Source organism: Elephas maximus, chromosome 24 (assembly GCF_024166365.1).
Source record: "Elephas maximus indicus isolate mEleMax1 chromosome 24, mEleMax1 primary haplotype, whole genome shotgun sequence".
NCBI classification, from domain to species: Eukaryota; Metazoa; Chordata; class Mammalia; order Proboscidea; family Elephantidae; genus Elephas; species Elephas maximus.
This window is the reverse complement of record NC_064842.1, coordinates 36,851,899-36,870,221: the sequence shown is the minus strand read 5'-3', so window position 1 is coordinate 36,870,221 and position 18,323 is coordinate 36,851,899. Positions and strand designations below refer to the sequence as shown.

Below are 18,323 nucleotides of genomic sequence, written 5' to 3'. Positions count from 1 at the left end.
TTTCATTAGTAAATGGCTGTTTAATAAGAAGCTAGTTTGTTCTGTAAATCATCTAAAGTACAATAAAAAAATAACACTGCATGTAAAAAAAAACACTTTCCAAATATAACAAAAGCCCACTAACACAATGCTGTTCCATATTTTCACATGATATTGCATTTATGTTCTTCTATTCAAAATCTGAAAAACCTGATGGCATAGTGGTTAAGAGCTACAGCTGCTAACCAAAAGGTCAGCAGTTTGAATCCACCAGGTGCTCCTTGGAAACCCTATAGGGCAGGTCTACTCTGCCCCATAGGGTCGCTACAAGTTGGAATCGACTAGACAGCAATGGGTTTGGTTTGGTTTATCCAAAATCCACTAATTTTAGACAGAACTAGACTATATAAGTACTGCTTTGTAAAGAGATTACTAAAAAACTTAACTTTTAAGTAAGTAAAAGTGAAGTTATATCAATTCAGTGGTTAAAAGAATACATTTGTTTTGTGTGCCATGAAAGTTCATGGGCTTTAGGGTGAGATTAACATAGGTTTGAATTCTGTATATACTTTTTAGGTCTATGGCCTCAGATGATTTACTTAAAATTTTTGAGTCCATTCCCTCATATGTAATATAAGGGTCATAATAGTTATTTCTCAGGGCTAATTTGAGTAAAATATGAAACTAGGTTTGTTAAAATATCTAATACATCATATTTCACAAAGCAGATACTTAATCCATGTCAGTTAGTTATCCTTTTCTTTAGTTAGTGGGAGAGAAGTGAAGAGTTTTTTTTTTTTTTACTAAATTAGAGTAAACCTCAGAATTATGTAATACCAAATTGTATAATGTGCTCTTATTAAGTAGCGCCTGTCATTCTATTATTTTTGTTCTCGCCTTATTCGAGTTCCGTATCTTTTTGATTTCTAAATGGAATGGCATTTTTGTATGACATCACCTGAAATGTGCATTCAAATGACTTTTGGTAATTTTACAGAGGCTGGTACATGCTTGCCATACCTGTTTATTCTTCTTCCTGAATACATAGCTCAGTGACATCTTCTAACTGCCCCCTGTGGTTCTTGTTTTGCATGAAAAAATGTATATATAGCTTCTAGGTCTAGCCCAAAAATCTGCATGTGATCTCTGCTCTTTTCTTCTTCGTTCTGGCTAGGATGGAGATGACCCCATCAATGACCTTGGAAGCCTTGTTCATGTCATGGAAATAGTTTATAGATAATGGAGGTGTAACCCTACAACTATATATCCTTAGCTCTTAAAGAACCTGATAGTTTTAGAACAAATATTCATGCAACTGATTCATACAAAATGATCTTTGGCAAGAAAATAATATTAACCTCACTGGGCATAATGAAAGGAAGTGGTTATTTAGTCAGTCCATTAAGACTGTGTTAATTTTTTGTGGGAAAGTAGCCATTAATTTGTTCAAGAGACCCAGTGCTGCCTTCGGATGTCAGTGCTATTTCCCCTACTGAAAAGGTGATGAGTCTAGCTCAACCTTTGTGTTGATACAATACTATTTCTGATCATGAAAATTAGCTACGTGTAGTTTTAAGTAGGACTTCTTAAATTAACCGTATTATGAAGAAAATTTGTCTGTCTTACGATGTTTAAGAAATCTGTTTTTTAAGAAAGGGAACAAACTGAAATTCTGTCAAACTATTTAGCTGTTTATGCTACAAATGTTTTGAGTAGAGCCCCCCCCCTTTTTTTTTTACTTAGGTCTGATTCATTTCTAGGAAAAATTCTAAATCCTTCTTTACTTTGGGCAATGTTCTTCTTGGATAAAATGAAGTGGAGAAGAGCAGTTTTATTTCAAAGGTAAATGAATTTAGATTTTACTACATGATAGGATTTGTTAAAAATTAGAAAATGTTACATCTATAAATTGAGGTTTATTTAAAATAAATTTGGAATAATGCACAAAAGTTACCTAGATTTATATATTATACTGTTGCATTGGCCACATCTTTGATTTTTGTGTCCTCTAATAGTTTCTCTCATAGTTTATGCGTCATAGATACCATTTTGACTATGCTCTTTCTTTTTTTTTTTAGGGTGTTATTTGGTTTTTTATTCATTATAAGGAGCCCTGGTGGCTCAGTGGTTAAGAACTTAGGCTGTTAACCAAAAGGTCAGCAGTTCGAATCTACCAGCTGCTCCTTGGAAACCCTACAGGGCTGTTCTACTCTGTTCTACAGGGTTGCTATGAGTCAAAATCGACTTGACGGCAATAGGTTCGGCTTATTCATCATAAAGGCTTCCTTACAGAAAACCAAAAAACCCACTGCTGTCAAGTGGATTCCAACTCATAGCGATCTATAGTACACAGCAGAACTGTTCCATAGGATTTCCAAGGCAGTAAATCTTTACAGAAGCAGACTGCCATATCTTCCTTCTGCGGATAGGATGGGGGGTTTGAACCGCTGACCTTTTTGTTACATTCGAGCACTTTAACACTGCACCACCAGGGCTCCTCTTCCTTATAAAAGCCTAAGAAAAATGCCTTTTTATGAAATCTCAGCATTCAGGTAAGTTTGAGGCTAAGGGAATTTTCTTTAGAATGTTCTTTTAATGTAAAGCCCAAGCTATCTTTCAGTGTAATTGCATTTCTTTCTTTTAATTTTTGTGGGGAAGACAAGTAATTCACAAACATTTTGTTGAAGGGAAAACTAATCAACTGATTTAAAGAGCACAGCCCAAATAAAACAATGACTGAATAAGTTGTAAAGAAATGACCTTAAAATTAAAAAAAAAAAAAAAAAGAGTTGCTGCTTTGACAATGCTTACTTGAAGAAAATACTGCTAGAAAATTTCCAACTTCTACTACATTCACCATCTCTAGTGAGATCTGACATATGTTGAACTGATGTTTTTGTCTTGGCACACAGCATGCTCAGTGATGGTTACCTAGTATAAGAAATGAAGAAGAAACCTTTGGGCACAAGGCAGATGACACCCCCTTCTGTTTTGCAGCATAACCTGGTGTCATTGTAAATGTGGGGGTCAGGTACAGTTGTTTTGTTATTGCACAGCTGTTTCTTTTTTTTTTTTTTTTTTTGGGTTGATTGCTTCTGGTGGAGTAGGGGTAGGCTAAAGCCATAGGTAAAAAAAAATGTATGTGTCCAGTATAAATTATTTCATTTTTGTTTTGCAAGAAAAGCTAAAGTATTTTTGATAACTGAAAAAAAAAAAAGTGAATTGCTAAAAACACTGCTGAAATAAATTAAAGGCCTAAATAAATGGAAAGACATCCAGTGTTCACAGACTGGAAGACTTAATAATAAAATTATTAAGACGTCAATACTTCACAAAGCGATCTACAATTTCAACACAATTCCTATTAAAATCCCAGCAATGTTTTTTGAAGAAATGTTTTCCACTTCTGATCCTAAGATTCACATGAATTACAAGGCACGCTGAACAGCCAAACCAATTTGGAAGAAGAAAACTAAGTTGGAGGATTCACACATCAACAAATGGTGCTGGGACAACTGGATAGCTACATGTAAAAGTATGGCGGACTCCTGAATCAAGTCATATATAAAAGTAATTCAAAATGAATGAAAGATCTAAATGTAAAAGTTAAAACTTTAAACTCTTAGAAGAAAACAAAGGAGTAAGTATTCATGACTCATTTGGCAATGGATTCTTAGATATGGTACCAAAAGCACAAAGAAGAGAAGAAAAAAATAGATAAATTGGACTTTATCAAAGTTAAAAACTTTTGAAGCCCTGGCGGTGCAGTGGTTAAGAGACTGGCTGCTATCCAAAAGGTCAGCAGTTCATATCCACCAGCTGCTCCTTGGAAACCCTTGAGGCAGTTCTATTCCATCCTATAGGGTCCCTATAAGTCAGAATGGACTCGATAGCAATAGGTTTGGTTTTGGTTTTTCGTGCTTCAAAAGACACTATCAAACTGGGTTATTTTGATTACTATAGCTGTATAATATGTTTGAAAATCAGAAAGTGTGGGTCCTCCTACTTTGTTCTTCAATGTTACTTTAGCTATTCAGAGCCTCTTACCATTCTATATAAAGTTAAGGATTGATTTTTCCATTTCTGAAGAAGGCTGTTGGAATTTTGATTAGGATTGAGCTGAATCTATAGATCACTTTGGGTGTTGCCCTGAGGATTATCTTTAAACCTTAAAGCAAAAATATCCCCTGAAGTCTTCTTAAAACCAAATAATAGTTTAGCTTAACTAGTAAAGAATGTCTGCCTTGAGAATTGTGCTTTTTTAAGAACTGTCTATGTGGGATCGAACTGACAACAGCAACTTGAAAGATTACATAGGAAAACTTAGGGGGCAGTGATAGGGAAGAATAATTCGGAAAAGGAGAGTGAGAATGGTTGCACAACCTGAAGAGTGTAATCAATGTCACTGAATTGTACATGTAGAAATTGTTGAACTGGTGTATGTTCTGCTGTGAATATTCTTAATAACAACAAAATAATTATAAAATTTTAAAGACATTATCAAAAGTTCAAAAAGAGGCAAAACTAAGCTAATGTGTTGTAAGTCAGGATAGCGGTTACCCTTGGGAGGTGGGGACACTGACTGGAAGTGAGCACAAAGGACACTTTCGTGGAAATGGTAATGATCTGTTTCTGACTCAGGGTACTAGGTATACAAGTGATGAGTTTTCACAAGTTGATTTGTGTATTTTTATGTCTGTAAATTATAATTTAATAAAAAGTTCAAAAATTTAAACACATATAATACCTAAAAAAAAAAAAGAGAGACTATCAAGAAAGTAAAAAGACAACCTACAGGACAGGAAGAATTACCTGCAAATCATACAGGTCTTAATATTCAGAATATATAAAGAACTCCTACAACTCAATGACAAAAAGACGAACAACCCAATTTGAAAATGAGCAAAGGAACTGAATAAACGTATCTCCAAAGAAGATATACGAACAGCCAATAACTACATAGAAAGACCCTCAGTATTAGTAATCACTAGGGAAATGCAAATCAAAACCACAACAAGATACCGCTTCACACCCACTAGAATGGCCATGAAAAAAAAATTAAACAAAATAACAAGTGTTAGCAAGGACGCAGAGATGCTAGTGGGAATGTAAAATGGTACAACCACTATTTTACACTGGTTCCTCAAAAAGTTAAAAGTGAAACATATGACCCAGCAATACCAATCCTAGGTGTATACCTGAAAGAACTGAAAACAGGTATTCAAAGAACTACTTGTACATGAATGTTCATATCATCCCTAATCACAACAGCCAAAAGGTGAGACCAACCCAAATGTCCACCGAGTGATGAGTGGATACACGAAATGTGGTATATTCATACAAGAGAATATTATTCAGCCATAAAAAGGAATTAAATGCTGATAACATGCTACAACATGGATGAGCCTCAAAAACTATACTAAGTGATTAGCTAATTATGCTTAAGTTATGGTAAGCAAAATAAGCCATACACAAAGGGTCACATTTTGTATGATTCCATTTATATGAAATATCCAGAATAAATAAATCCAGAGAGACAGAAAGCAGATTAGTGACTGCCAGGGGCTGCAGAGGGACAGAGAGAATGAAGGGTGACAGCTTAGTGCATATACAGTTTTCTCTTGGGGTGAAGAAAATGTTTTGGAACTAGGTGGAGGTGATGGCTGCAAAACATTGGGAATGTACTAAATGCCTCGGGATTGTACACTTTAAAATGGTCGACTGTTATGATAGGTGAGTTCTAACTCTTTTTTAAAAAAAATGAGTTGTTTAGATGTTTTAGTCATTTGGCTAACTTGGCAGGATAGTGTGGTAATATTTACAACTGCAGGCTTGAGAGTGGGGCAGCCAGAGTGCAGTCTCAGCTTTGTTACTTCCAGCTAAATGACTTTAAGCAAGTCATTTATCCTCTCTATTCCTTTTTGTTCCTTATTCATAATACCAAATTGAAAAGAGTACTCATAAGATTGCAAGCATTAAGTGAGTCAACACATTGGAAACACTTAGAATGATGACTACCATATAGTAAGCCCTCGATAAACATTAAAAAAGAAAAGAACTGCCATCAAGTTGATTCTGACTCATGGAGACCCATGTGTGCCAGAGTAGAACTGTGCTCCATACGGTTTTCAGTGGCTGATTTTTCAAAAGCAAACTGCCAGGTCTTTCTTCTGCGGCTCCTCTGGGTGGACCTTAACTTTCAACCTTTCAGTTAGCAGCCTTAACCATTTGTACTGCGCAGGGATTCCCAAGAAATACTAGCTACTGTTATTTTTATCACAATCAAAACAGAAATGGTTTCATATAAAGACTGAGAATTCTAAGATTTTTTTTCAAAAATGATATAAATTCAGAAATTTACTTTTAATAAACCGTAGACTACAGGCGGAAACCCTGGTAGCATAGTGGTTAAGTGCTACGGCTGCTAACCGAAGGGTCGGCAGTTCAAATCCGCCAGGCACTCCTTGGAAACTCTATGGGGCAGTTCTGCTCTGTCCCATAGGGTCGCTATGAGTCGGAATCAACTCGACAGCATTGGGTTTGGTTTAGACTATAGGCAGATAATGGAGTGGGAAAAAAAAAAAGTTGCCATCAAGTCAACTTTGACTTTGTGTCAGAGCAGAACTGTGATCCACAGAATTTTCCTTTTTTTTTTTTTTGGCCAGGTCTTTCTCCAGTGGACCTGCTGGGTAGGTTTGAACCACTGATCTTTTGATTAGCGGCCAAACATTTAACCATTGTACCACAGGGTTCTTTTTTTTCTTTAAAGCATATTTTATTGAGTTTTTGGTGAATGTTTACATAGCAAGTTAGGTGTTCATTTGACAATTTCCATAAAATTGTACAGTGACATTAGTTACATTTATCACAATGTGTCAACATTCTCTTCAATTGTGTACTGTTTGTTTCCTTTCCAGTACTCTAGTTTCCCTGCCCCCAATCTTCTCATCTTTGCTTTTTGAGAAATTGCTGACCTTTTGGTCTCATACTGATGGTTTTTAAATAGGGAATCGATCTTATGCATGAAACATCCTTCATTTTGTGTGTCACTCTGCTATTGCACTAAAAGGTGGCCTCAGAAGATAGGCTTGGTTCTACGTTTTAAGAAGCGTCTCAGGGTGATAGTCTCAGGGGGTCTTCTGTTCTCTACTGTTCCAGATAGTCTGGCTTTTTTTTTTTCAATAAGAATTTGAGTTCTGCTTCATATTTTTCTCCCATTCTGTCCAGGACCAACTATTGTGGCCCCAGTCAAAATGATCAGTGGTGGTAGCCGAGTACCATCAAGTTCTGGTCTCAGGGTAGATGGGTTTGTGGTTCTTGTATACTTGTTTCTTCTCTGCACTTTTGGTTACCTTCTTACTGTTTTGCTCCTGGCAAGTCAAGACCCGTAGCTGTGTCTTAGACGGCTGCTCCCAAATTTTTAAGACCCCAGACGCTACTCACTTCACTAGGCTGCAGATCATGGTTTTTGTGAACTATGTTATGCCGGTTGACTGAGTTGTCCCATAAGACTGTGGTCCTAAGCCTTCAAACCCAGAAAACCAATGTTGGAAGGTATCTGGTTATGTCTGGGGAGTATCCGTATTTGTGCCTACACCCACATATTTGTATTTAGACATACCTAAAAAAAAAATTTTTTTTTTTTTTTTTATAGATACTTCTATCTGTTCTCACCTGTCTACGCATCTGTACCTACCCGTCCATAAAATTTTCGATGGCTGATTTTTCAGAAGTAGACCGCCAGGACTTTTTCCTGAGACACATCTCAGGGGACTTGAATTTCCAACCTTTTGGTCAGCAGCTGAGCACATTAACCATCTGAACCACCCAGGGATTCCAAGCATTTACTATAAGGGCTTAAAGATCTTCCATTTAGCTCTAGCTTCTTCAAAAAGAGTATTGAGCACATAGACAAATTCTTGTAAGGTTGGTTAACACCTCTTAAGGGTATTCATATAGTGAACAAAGCAAATGTCACATTACTTTCAAAAAATGGCGGCAAGTGATACAGAAAGAACAAAAAGACAACTCAGAACTATAACGTCAAATGAAAGTAGGACATATCTCTGAAATTCTAAAAGCACTTGAGGGACCTTGAAATTTCTCTTTAAACACTTCAAAAGTACTTCAGTGAAATAAAGTAGGCAGCAAAAACAGCAAAGTTTCTTACTACATTCTAGCCAAACTGGCCTTTTTTCAGCTCCTTGAATCTTGTCAAATTTAAATAGCTATGTATAAGTGGCACTGGGAGCCATGTAACCAAGGAACCAAATTAACCAAATTCTCTTCTGCGTGTTGTAGAGCCAAATCTAGCTGAAGAGTGGAATAAACTAGGAATAGCCACCCTCCATGCCTGCATAAGCTACACATACACACACATACACGTTTGAGGATTATAAGTAAAGCAGCTATATAAAGAGTGAGGATTAAGTAAGTTCAATTTCTTACCTTCTTCTGGTTCATCTTCTTGAGGTGACATTGGACCCCCTCCACTAGTAGGAGTGACTGGTTCCTCCTTCTCAGACTCTCGCTGTAGACTGACCACCTCATATATTGCATCTCCAGCACTGGCATGGCCTTTTCCCTCAGACTGAGAAAGATATAAAATGTGTTTCAATATTAGAAATTTGAAGAAACACTGAAAGACAGTATTTCAATGGTACATTGAAAGGAGCTTAAATGACAAGCAGCATGTCATATTTAATCACTAGCATGTCTGAAGTTGAAAAACTAACTTTTAAAGTACATTGTTCTTCACATGATATTCTAAATCTAAATGTATGGCTCCTCTAGTATTATTTTAACCAATACAGTAAAACCTACTGACCATCTTGAGAGAAAATTTCTTTTTATCAGAAAAACATGAGGCACCACAAGTTCTCAGGCAGACAGGTAAGCAAGAAATGCTAGATTCTTAGAACTGACTACCTCATACTAAGGTAAAGAGGTATCAGCTACGGTCACCAACTAAGTCATGGAATGCAATACTTTTTACCTTATAAATTGTGTATGCTCTAAATGGCCATTTTCTTTTATGAGGAATAATTAAGGCAACTGTCAATTAACCACCATAAACCCGTAGCATGGCCTACGAAGTGCTGGATAAACTTATCCTTGCCTCTGTCTCCAGCCTCATCTCACACCCAAAGCTTCTTGCTCCATTCTAGCCATACTGGCACTTCTTTCAGCTCCTTGAATCCTTTAAACTCCTTCCCAACTCGAGGCCTTGGGACATCCTTTGCTTTCTGACAATACAGCTTCCCCCTTTGGCTCTTTGCTAACTCCTGTTCATCTCAGAGACTCACCTCAAATGTCACTTCCACAAAGAGGTCTTCCTGACCCCTATTCTAAACTAGGTTCCCCATGATTTTGTTTCTTATCATACCCTGTGCTTCTCCCTCATGGCACTTTCCACAATTTGTAATTACACATTAGTTTTTAGAGTTATTTGTTTAATGGCTGTCCTGCTAACAAGACAGTACGAATCATGAGGGCAAGGACCATGTTGATTTCAACACAAATAGTACAGTACCTGACACATAGTAGGTACTGAATAAATATCTGTTGAATGAATGACTAGGTGAACAGTAAAACATATGGACTTTGGAGTCAAATGGATCTGGGTTTGAACTCAAATTTCACTACTAATAAGATATGTGATCTTGGACAAATTACTTTGCTGAATCATTGTATCTGTAGCAATAAAATAGGAATAATATCACCTCCAAATTATTAAGAAGATTAAATATAGTAATACTTTCAACATTCACCAGTATCTACAACAAATTTATTCCTATTACAGGGTTGACAGTACCAAAGGACATAAAACAAGGATAATACAGGAACCTTGCAACATTATTACCTCAAATCTCCACCTGTACTATAATCCATTTAAATTACAAAGATATAACTATTTTAACTATCCACTATTTCCAAGAATTAATCTTGAATCATAAGCTAAATTTCAGATGCATCCTCAAATCATTTACCAAATAACAAAGTTAAAATTGTCTGCTGCATTCAAAATAGAAAAAAGTAAACACGAAGACAGCCATGGAAAGGTAAGTTTAAACCAACCAAAGTTACTGTATTTCTACTATATTCAAGAAATGAAGATCCCAATCACTATAACAACCACTAAAAGAGCCATATAAACTGATACAGTAAAAATGAAACACTAAAAAAATTAAAATAATTCAAAAGGTCGATAAACAAATTATGGTACACACACAATGAAATATTATGCAACAATAAAGAATAACAATGAGGGCGGGGCCAAGATGGCAGACTAGGTAGACGCTACTTCGGATCCCTCTTGCAACAAAGACTCAGAAAAACAAGTGAATCGATCACATACATAACAATCTACGAACCCTGAACAACAAACACAGATTTAGAGATGGAAAACGAACAAATACAGGGAAGCAGCGATTGCTTTCGGAGCCTGGAGCCAGCGTCCCAGTCAGCGGATATTCTGGAAAAACTAGTTTCCCAGTGATGGCTCGGAGACAGCAGTCCATATCAAACCACATAAAGAAGCAGACCATGACAGCTTCTACAACCCCCCAAACAAAAGAACCAAAATCTTTCCCAAATGAAGATACAATTCTGGAATTATCAGATACAGAATATAAAAAACTAATTTACAGAATGCTTCAAGACATCACAAACGAAATAAGGCAAACTGCAGAAAAAGCCAAGGAACACACTGATAAAACAGTAGAAGAACTCAAAAAGATTATTCAAGAACATAGTGGAAAAATTAATAAGTTGCAAGAATCCATAGAGAGACAGCATGTAGAAATCCAAAAGATTAACAATAAAATTACAGAATTAGACAACGCAATAGGAAGTCAGAGGAGCAGACTTGAGCAATTAGAATGTAGACTGGGACATCTGGAGGACCAGGGAATTAACACCAACATAGCTGAAAAAAAATCACATAAAAGAATTAAAAAAAATGAAGAAACCCTAAGAATCATGTGGGACTCTATCAAGAAGGATAACTTGCGTGTGATTGGAGTCCCAGAACAGGGAGGGAGGACAGAAAACACAGAGAAAAGAGTTGAAGAACTCCTGACAGAAAACTTCCCTGACATCATGAAAGACAAAAGGATATCTATCCAAGATGCTCATCGAACCCCATTTAAGACTGATCCAAAAAGAAAAACACCAAGACATATTATCATCAAACTCGCCAAAACCAAAGATAAACAGAAAATTTTAAAAGCAGCCAGGGAGAAAAGAAAGGTTTCCTTCAAGGGAGAATCAATAAGAATAAGTTCAGACTACTCAGCAGAAACCATGCAGGCAAGAAGGGAATGGGACGACATATAGAGACCACTGAAGGAGAAGAACTGCCAGCCAAGGATCATATATCCAGCAAAACTCTCTCTGAAATATGAAGGCAAAATTAAGATATTTACAGATAAACACAAGTTTAGAGAATTTGCAAAAACCAAACCAAAGCTACAAGAAATACTAAAGGATATTGTTTGGTCAGAAAACCAATAACATCAGACACCAGCACAACACAAGGTCACAAAACAGAACATCCTGATATCAACTCAAATAGGAAAATCACAAAAACAAATTAAGATTAATTTTAAAAAAATGCTCATAACACGGAATCACTGAAGTCAGTATGTAAAAGATCACAATAATCAAAAAGAGGGACTAAATACAGGAGGCATAGAACTGCCATATGGAGAATGATACAAGGCAACATAGAACGATACAAGTTAGCTTTTTACTTAGAAAAATAGGGGTAAATAATAAGGTAACCACAAAAAGGTATAACAACTCCATAACTCAAGATAAAAGCCAAGAAAAACGTAACGACTCAACAAACATAAAGTCAAACACTACGAAAATGAGGATCTCACAATTTACTAAGAAAAACGTCTCAGCACAAAAAAGTATGTGGAAAAATGAAATTGTCAACAACACACATAAAAAGGCATCAAAATGACAACACTAAACACTTATTTATCTATAATTACGCTGAATGTAAATGGACTAAATGCACCAATAAAGAAACAGAGAGTCACGGACTGGCTAAAGAAACACGATCCGTCTATATGCTGCCTACGAGAGACACACCTTAGACTTAGAGACACAAACAAACTAAAACTCAAAGGATGGAAAAAAATATATCAACCAAACAATAAGCAAAAAAGAAGAGGAGTAGCAATATTAATTTCTGACAAAATAGACTTCAGACTTAAATCCACCACAAAGGATAAAGAAGGACACTACATAATGATAAAAGAGACAATTGATCAGGAAGACATAACCATATTAAATATTTATGCACCCAATGACAGGGCTGCAAGATACATAAATCAAATTTTAACAGAACTGAAAAGTGAGATAGACACCTCCACAATTATAGTAGGAGACTTCAACACACCACTTTCGGAGAAGGACAGGACATCCTGTAAGAGGCTCAATAGAGACACGGAAGACCTAATTACAACAATCAACCAACTTGACCTCATTGACTTATACAGAACCCTCCACCCAACTGCTGCAAAGTATACTTTTTTTTCTAGCGCACATAGAACATTCTCTAGAATAGACCACATATTAGGTCATAAAACAAACCTTGGCAGAATCCAAAACATCGAAATATTACAAAGCATCTTCTCAGACCACAAGGCAATAAAACTAGAAATCCATAACAGAAAAACTAGGGAAAAGAAATCAAATACTTGGAAACTGAACAATACCCTCCTGAAAAAAGACTGGGTTATAGAAGACACCAAGGAGGGAATAAGGAAATTCATAGAATGCAACGAGAATGAAAATACTTCCTATCAAAACCTCTGGGACACAGCAAAAGCAGTGCTCAGAGGCCAATTTATATCGATAAATGCACACATACAAAAAGAAGAAAGAGCCAAAATCAGAGAACTGTCCCTACAACTTGAACAAATAGAAAGTGAGCAACGAAAGAATCCATCAGGCACCAGAAGAAAACAAATAATAAAAATTAGAGCTGAACTCAATGAATTAGAGAACAGAAAAACAATTGAAAGAATTAACAAAGCCAAAAGCTGGTTCTTTGAAAAAATTAACAAAATTGATAAACCATTGGCCAGACTGACTAAAGAAATACAGGAAAGGAAACAAATAACCCGAATAAGAAACGAGAAGGACCACATCACAACAGACCCAACTGAAATTAAAAGAATCATATCAGATTATTACGAAAAATTGTACTCTAACAAATTTGCAAACCTAGAAGAAATGGATGAACTCCTGGAAAAACACTACCTACCTAAACTAACACATTCAGAAGTAGAACAACTAAACAGACCCATAACAAAAAAAGAGATTGAAAAGGTAATCAAAAAACTCCCAACAAAAAAAAGCCCTGGCCCGGATGGCTTCACTGCAGAGTTCTACCAAACTTTCAGAGAAGAGTTAACACCACTACTACTAAAGGTATTTCAAAGCATAGAAAATGACAGAATACTACCCAACTCATTCTATGAAGCCACCATCTCCCTGATACCAAAACCAGGTAAAGACGTTACAAAAAAAGAAAATTACAGACCTATATCCCTCATGAACATAGATGCAAAAATCCTCAACAAAATTCTAGCCAATAGAATTCAACAACATATCAAAAAAATAATTCACCACAATCAAGTGGGATTTATACCAGGTATGCAAGGCTGGTTTTATACTAGAAAAACCATTAATGTAATCCACCACATAAATAAAACAAAAGACAAAAACCACATCTTATCAATTGATGCAGAAAAGGCATTTGACAAAGTCCAACATCCATTTATGATAAAAACTCTCACCAAAATACGAATTGAAGGAATATTCCTCAACATAATAAAGGGCATCTATGCAAAGCCAACAGCCAACATCATTCTAAATGGAGAGAACCTGAAAGCATTTCCCCTGAGAACGGGAACCAGACAAGGATGCCCTTTATCACCGCTCTTACTCAACATTGTGCTAGAAGTCCTAGCCAGGGCAATTAGGCTAGACAAAGAAATAAAAGGCATCCGGATTGGCAAGGAGGAAGTAAAATTATCTCTATTTGCAGATGACATGATCTTATACACAGAAAACCCTAAGGAATCCTCCAGAAAACTACTGAAATGAATAGAAGAGTTTGGCAGAGTCTCAGGTTATAAAATAAACATACAAAAATCACTTGGATTCCTCTACATCAACAAAAAGAACATCAAAGAGGAAATAACCAAATCAATACCATTCACAGTAGCCCCCAAGAAGATAAAATACTTAGAAATAAATCTTACCAAGGATGTAAAAGACCTATACAAAGAAAACTACAAAGCTCTACTACAAGAAATTCAAAAGGACTTACTTAAGTGGAAAAACATACCTTGCTCATGGATAGGAAGACTTAACATAGTAAAAATGTCTATTCTACCAAAAGCCATCTATACATACAATGCACTTCCGATCCAAATTCCAATGTCGTTTTTTAAGGTGATAGAGAAACAAATCACCAATTTCATATGGAAGGGAAAGAAGCCCCGGATAAGCAAAGCATTACTGAAAAAGAGGAAGAAAGTGGGAGGCCTCACTCTACCTGATTTCAGAACCTATTATACAGCCAGAGTAGTCAAAACAGCCTGGTACTGGTACAACAACAGGCACATAGACCAATGGAACAGAATTGAGAACCCAGATATAAATCCATCCACGTATGAGCAGCTGATATTTGACAAAGGCCCAGTGTCAGTTAACTGGGGAAAAGATAGTCTTTTTAACAAATGGTGCTGGCATAACTGGATATCCATTTGCAAAAAAATGAAACAGGACCCATACCTCACACCATGCACAAAAACTAACTCCAAGTGGATCAAAGACCTAAACATAAAGACTAAAACGATAAAGATCATGGAAGAAAAAATAGGGACAACCCTAGGAGCCCTAATACAAGGCATAAACAGAATACAAAACATTACCAAAAATGACGAAGAGAAACCACATAACTGGGAGCTCCTAAAAAGCAAACACTTCACCAAAAGAGTAAAAAGACCACCTACAGACTGGGAAAGAATTTTCAGCTATGACATCTCCGACCAGCACCTGATCTCTAAAATCTGTATGATTCTGTCAAAACTCAACTACAAAAAGACAAACAACCCAATCAAGAAGTGGGCAAAGGATATGAACACACACTTCACTAAAGAAGATATTCAGGCAGCTAACACATACATGGGAAAATGCTCTCGATCATCAGCCATTAGAGAAATGCAAATTAAAACTACGATGAGATTCCGTCTCACTCCAACAAGGCTGGCATTAATCCAAAAAACACAAAATAATAAATGTTGGAGAGGCTGCGGAGAGATTGGAACTCTTATACACTGCTGGTGGGAATGTAAAATGGTACAACCACTTTGGAAATCTATCTGGCGTTATCTTAAACAGTTAGAAATAGAACTACCATACAACCCAGAAATCCCACTCCTCGGAATATACCCTAGAGAAACAAGAGCCTTCACACAAACAGATACATGCACACCCATGTTTATTGCAGCTCTGTTTACAATAGCAAAAAGCTGGAAGCAACCAAGGTGTCCATCTATGGATGAATGGGTAAATAAACTGTGGTATATTCACACAATGGAATACTACGCATGGATAAAGAACAGTGACGAATCTGTGAAACATTTCATAACATGGAGGGACCTGGAAGGCATTATGCTGAGCGAAATCAGTCAGAGGCAAAAGGACAAATATTGTATAAGACCACTATTATAAGATCTTGAGAAATAGTATAAACTGAGAAGAACACATACTTTTGTGGTTACGAGGGGGGAAGGGAGGGAGGGAGGGAGGGAGAGGGTTTTTTACTGATTAATTAGTAGATAAGAACTGCTTTAGGTGAAGGGAAGGACAAATCTCAATACATGGAAGGTCAGCTCAACTGGACTGGACTGGACCAAAAGCAAAGAAGCTTCCGGGATAAAATGAATACTTCAAAGGTCAGCGGGGCAAGGGCGGGGGTTTGGGAACCATGGTTTAAGGGGACTTCTAAGTCAATTGGCAAAATAATTCTATTATGAAAACATCCTGCATCCTACTTTGAAATGTGGCGTCTGGGGTCTTAAAAGCTAACAAACGGCCATCTAAGATGCATCAACTGGTCTCAACCCACCTGGAGCAAAGGAGAATGAAGAACACCAAGGTCACACGACAACTAAGAGCCCAAGAGACAGAGAGGGCCACATGAACCAGAGACCTACATTATCCTGAGAACAGAAGAACTAGTTGGTGCCCGGCCACAATCGATGACTGCCCTGACAGAGAGCACAATAGAGAACCCCTGAGGGAGCAGGAGATAAGTGGGATGCAGACCCCAAATTCTCATAAAAAGACCAGACTTAATGGTCTGGATGAGACTAGAGGAATCCCGGCGGTCATGGTCCCCAAACCTTCTGTTGGCACAGGACGGGAACCATCCCCAAAGACAATTCATCAGACATGAAAGGGACTGGACAGTGGGTGGGAGAGAGATGCTGATGAAGAGTGAGCTAATAATATTAGGTGGACACTTGAGACTGTGTTGGCATCTCCTGTCTGGAGGGGGGATGGGAAGATAGAGAGAGTTGGAGGCTGCCAAAGTTTTCACGAAAGGAGAGACTGGAAGGGCCGACTCATTAAGGGGAGAGCAAGTGGGAGTAAGGAGTAAGATGTATATTAACTTATATGTGACAGACTGACTTGATTTGTAAACGTTCACTTGAAGCTCAATAAAAGTTAATTAAAAAAAAAAAAGTTGGGCAAAAAAAAAAAAAAAGAATAACAATGAATCCACAAAACATCTCACAACATGGATGAACCGGGGCGGGGGGGGGGAGTATTATGCTAAGCGAAATAAGTCAATCACAAAAGGGCAAATATTACATGAAACCATTATTACAAAAACTCAAGAAAAGGTTTACACACAGAAAAAAACAATCTTTGATGGTTATGAGGGAGGGGAGGGGTGGGATGGGGAAATTATTAACTAGATGCTAGGCAAGTTAACTTTGGTGAAGGAAAAGACAACATACAATAAAGGGGAAGCAGCACAACTTGACCAAACCAGTGTCACAGAAGCTTCCTAGACATATCCAAACATCTTGAGGAACCGAGTTACTTGGGCTGAGGGCTGGGGACCATGGTCTCAGGGGATCTAGGTCAACTGGCTTAACATAGTTCATAATGAAAATATTCTGTAAAAAGATTACCTGTAGACTGGGAAAAAGTTTTTATCTGTGTCATTTCCGATCAGCATCTGATCTCTAAAATCTACATGATACTGCAGAAACTCAACAACAAAAGGACAAATAACCCAATTGAAAAATGGGCAAAGGATATGAACAGGCACTTCAGCAAAGAAGACATTCGGGTAGCTAACAGATACAGGAGGAAATGTTCATGATCATTAGCCATTAGAGAAACGCAAATCAAAACTACAATGAGATTCTATCTCACCCCAAAAAGGCTGGCATTAATGCAAAAAACAGAAAATAATAAATGCTAGAGAGGTTGTGAAGAGATTGGAACACTTATACACTGCTGGTGGGAATGTAAAATGGTACAACCACTTTGGAAACTGACTTGGAGCTTCCTTAAAAAGCTAGAAATAGAACTACCACAAGAGCCAGCAATCACACTCATTGGACTATATCCCAGAGATATAAGAGCCTTTACACGAACAGATATATGCACACCCATGTTCACTGCAGCACTGTTTACAATAGCAAAAAGATGAAAGCAACCAAGGTGCCCATCAGTGAATGAATGGATAAATAAATTATGGTATATTCACACAATGAAATACTACGCATTGATAAAGAACAATGAAGAATCCATGAAACATTTCATAACATGGAGGAATCTGGAAGGCACTATGCTGAGTGAAATTAGTCAGCTGCAAAAGGACATATATTGTATGAGATCACTATTATAAGAACTCAAGAAATAGTTTAAACACAGAAAAAAATATTCTTTGATGGTTACAAGAGTGGGAAGGGAGGTAGGGAGAGGGGTATTCACTAATTAGATACTAGACAAAAACTATTTTAGGTGAAGAGAAAGACAACACAAAATACAGGAAAGGTCTACACAACTGGACTAAACCAAAAGCAAAGATTTTTCCTGAATAAACTGAATGCTTCAAAGGCCAGCATAGCAGGGGAGAGGGTTCGGGGACCATGGTTTCAGGGGACATCTAGGTCAATTGGCATAATAAAATCTATTAAGAAAACATTCTGCATCCTACTTTGGAAAGTGGCGTCTGGAGTCTTAAACACTAGCAAGCGGCCATCTAAGATGTATCAATGGGTCTCAACCCA

General features: G+C 37.1%; 1 protein-coding gene across 5 annotated transcripts in view; it reads right to left on the bottom strand.

The window, feature by feature from the left end:
• The window catches only part of RABGAP1L (RAB GTPase activating protein 1 like), a 739,959-nt gene that overhangs the window by 571,325 nt on the left and 150,311 nt on the right, over nucleotides 1–18,323 (bottom strand). For all 5 annotated transcript variants that reach the window (XM_049868622.1, XM_049868624.1, XM_049868625.1 and 2 more), the window contains one exon: nucleotides 8,428–8,569. In XM_049868622.1, the coding sequence (XP_049724579.1) occupies nucleotides 8,428–8,569 (142 nt within the window). The remainder of the gene's footprint in view (nucleotides 1–8,427; nucleotides 8,570–18,323) is intronic.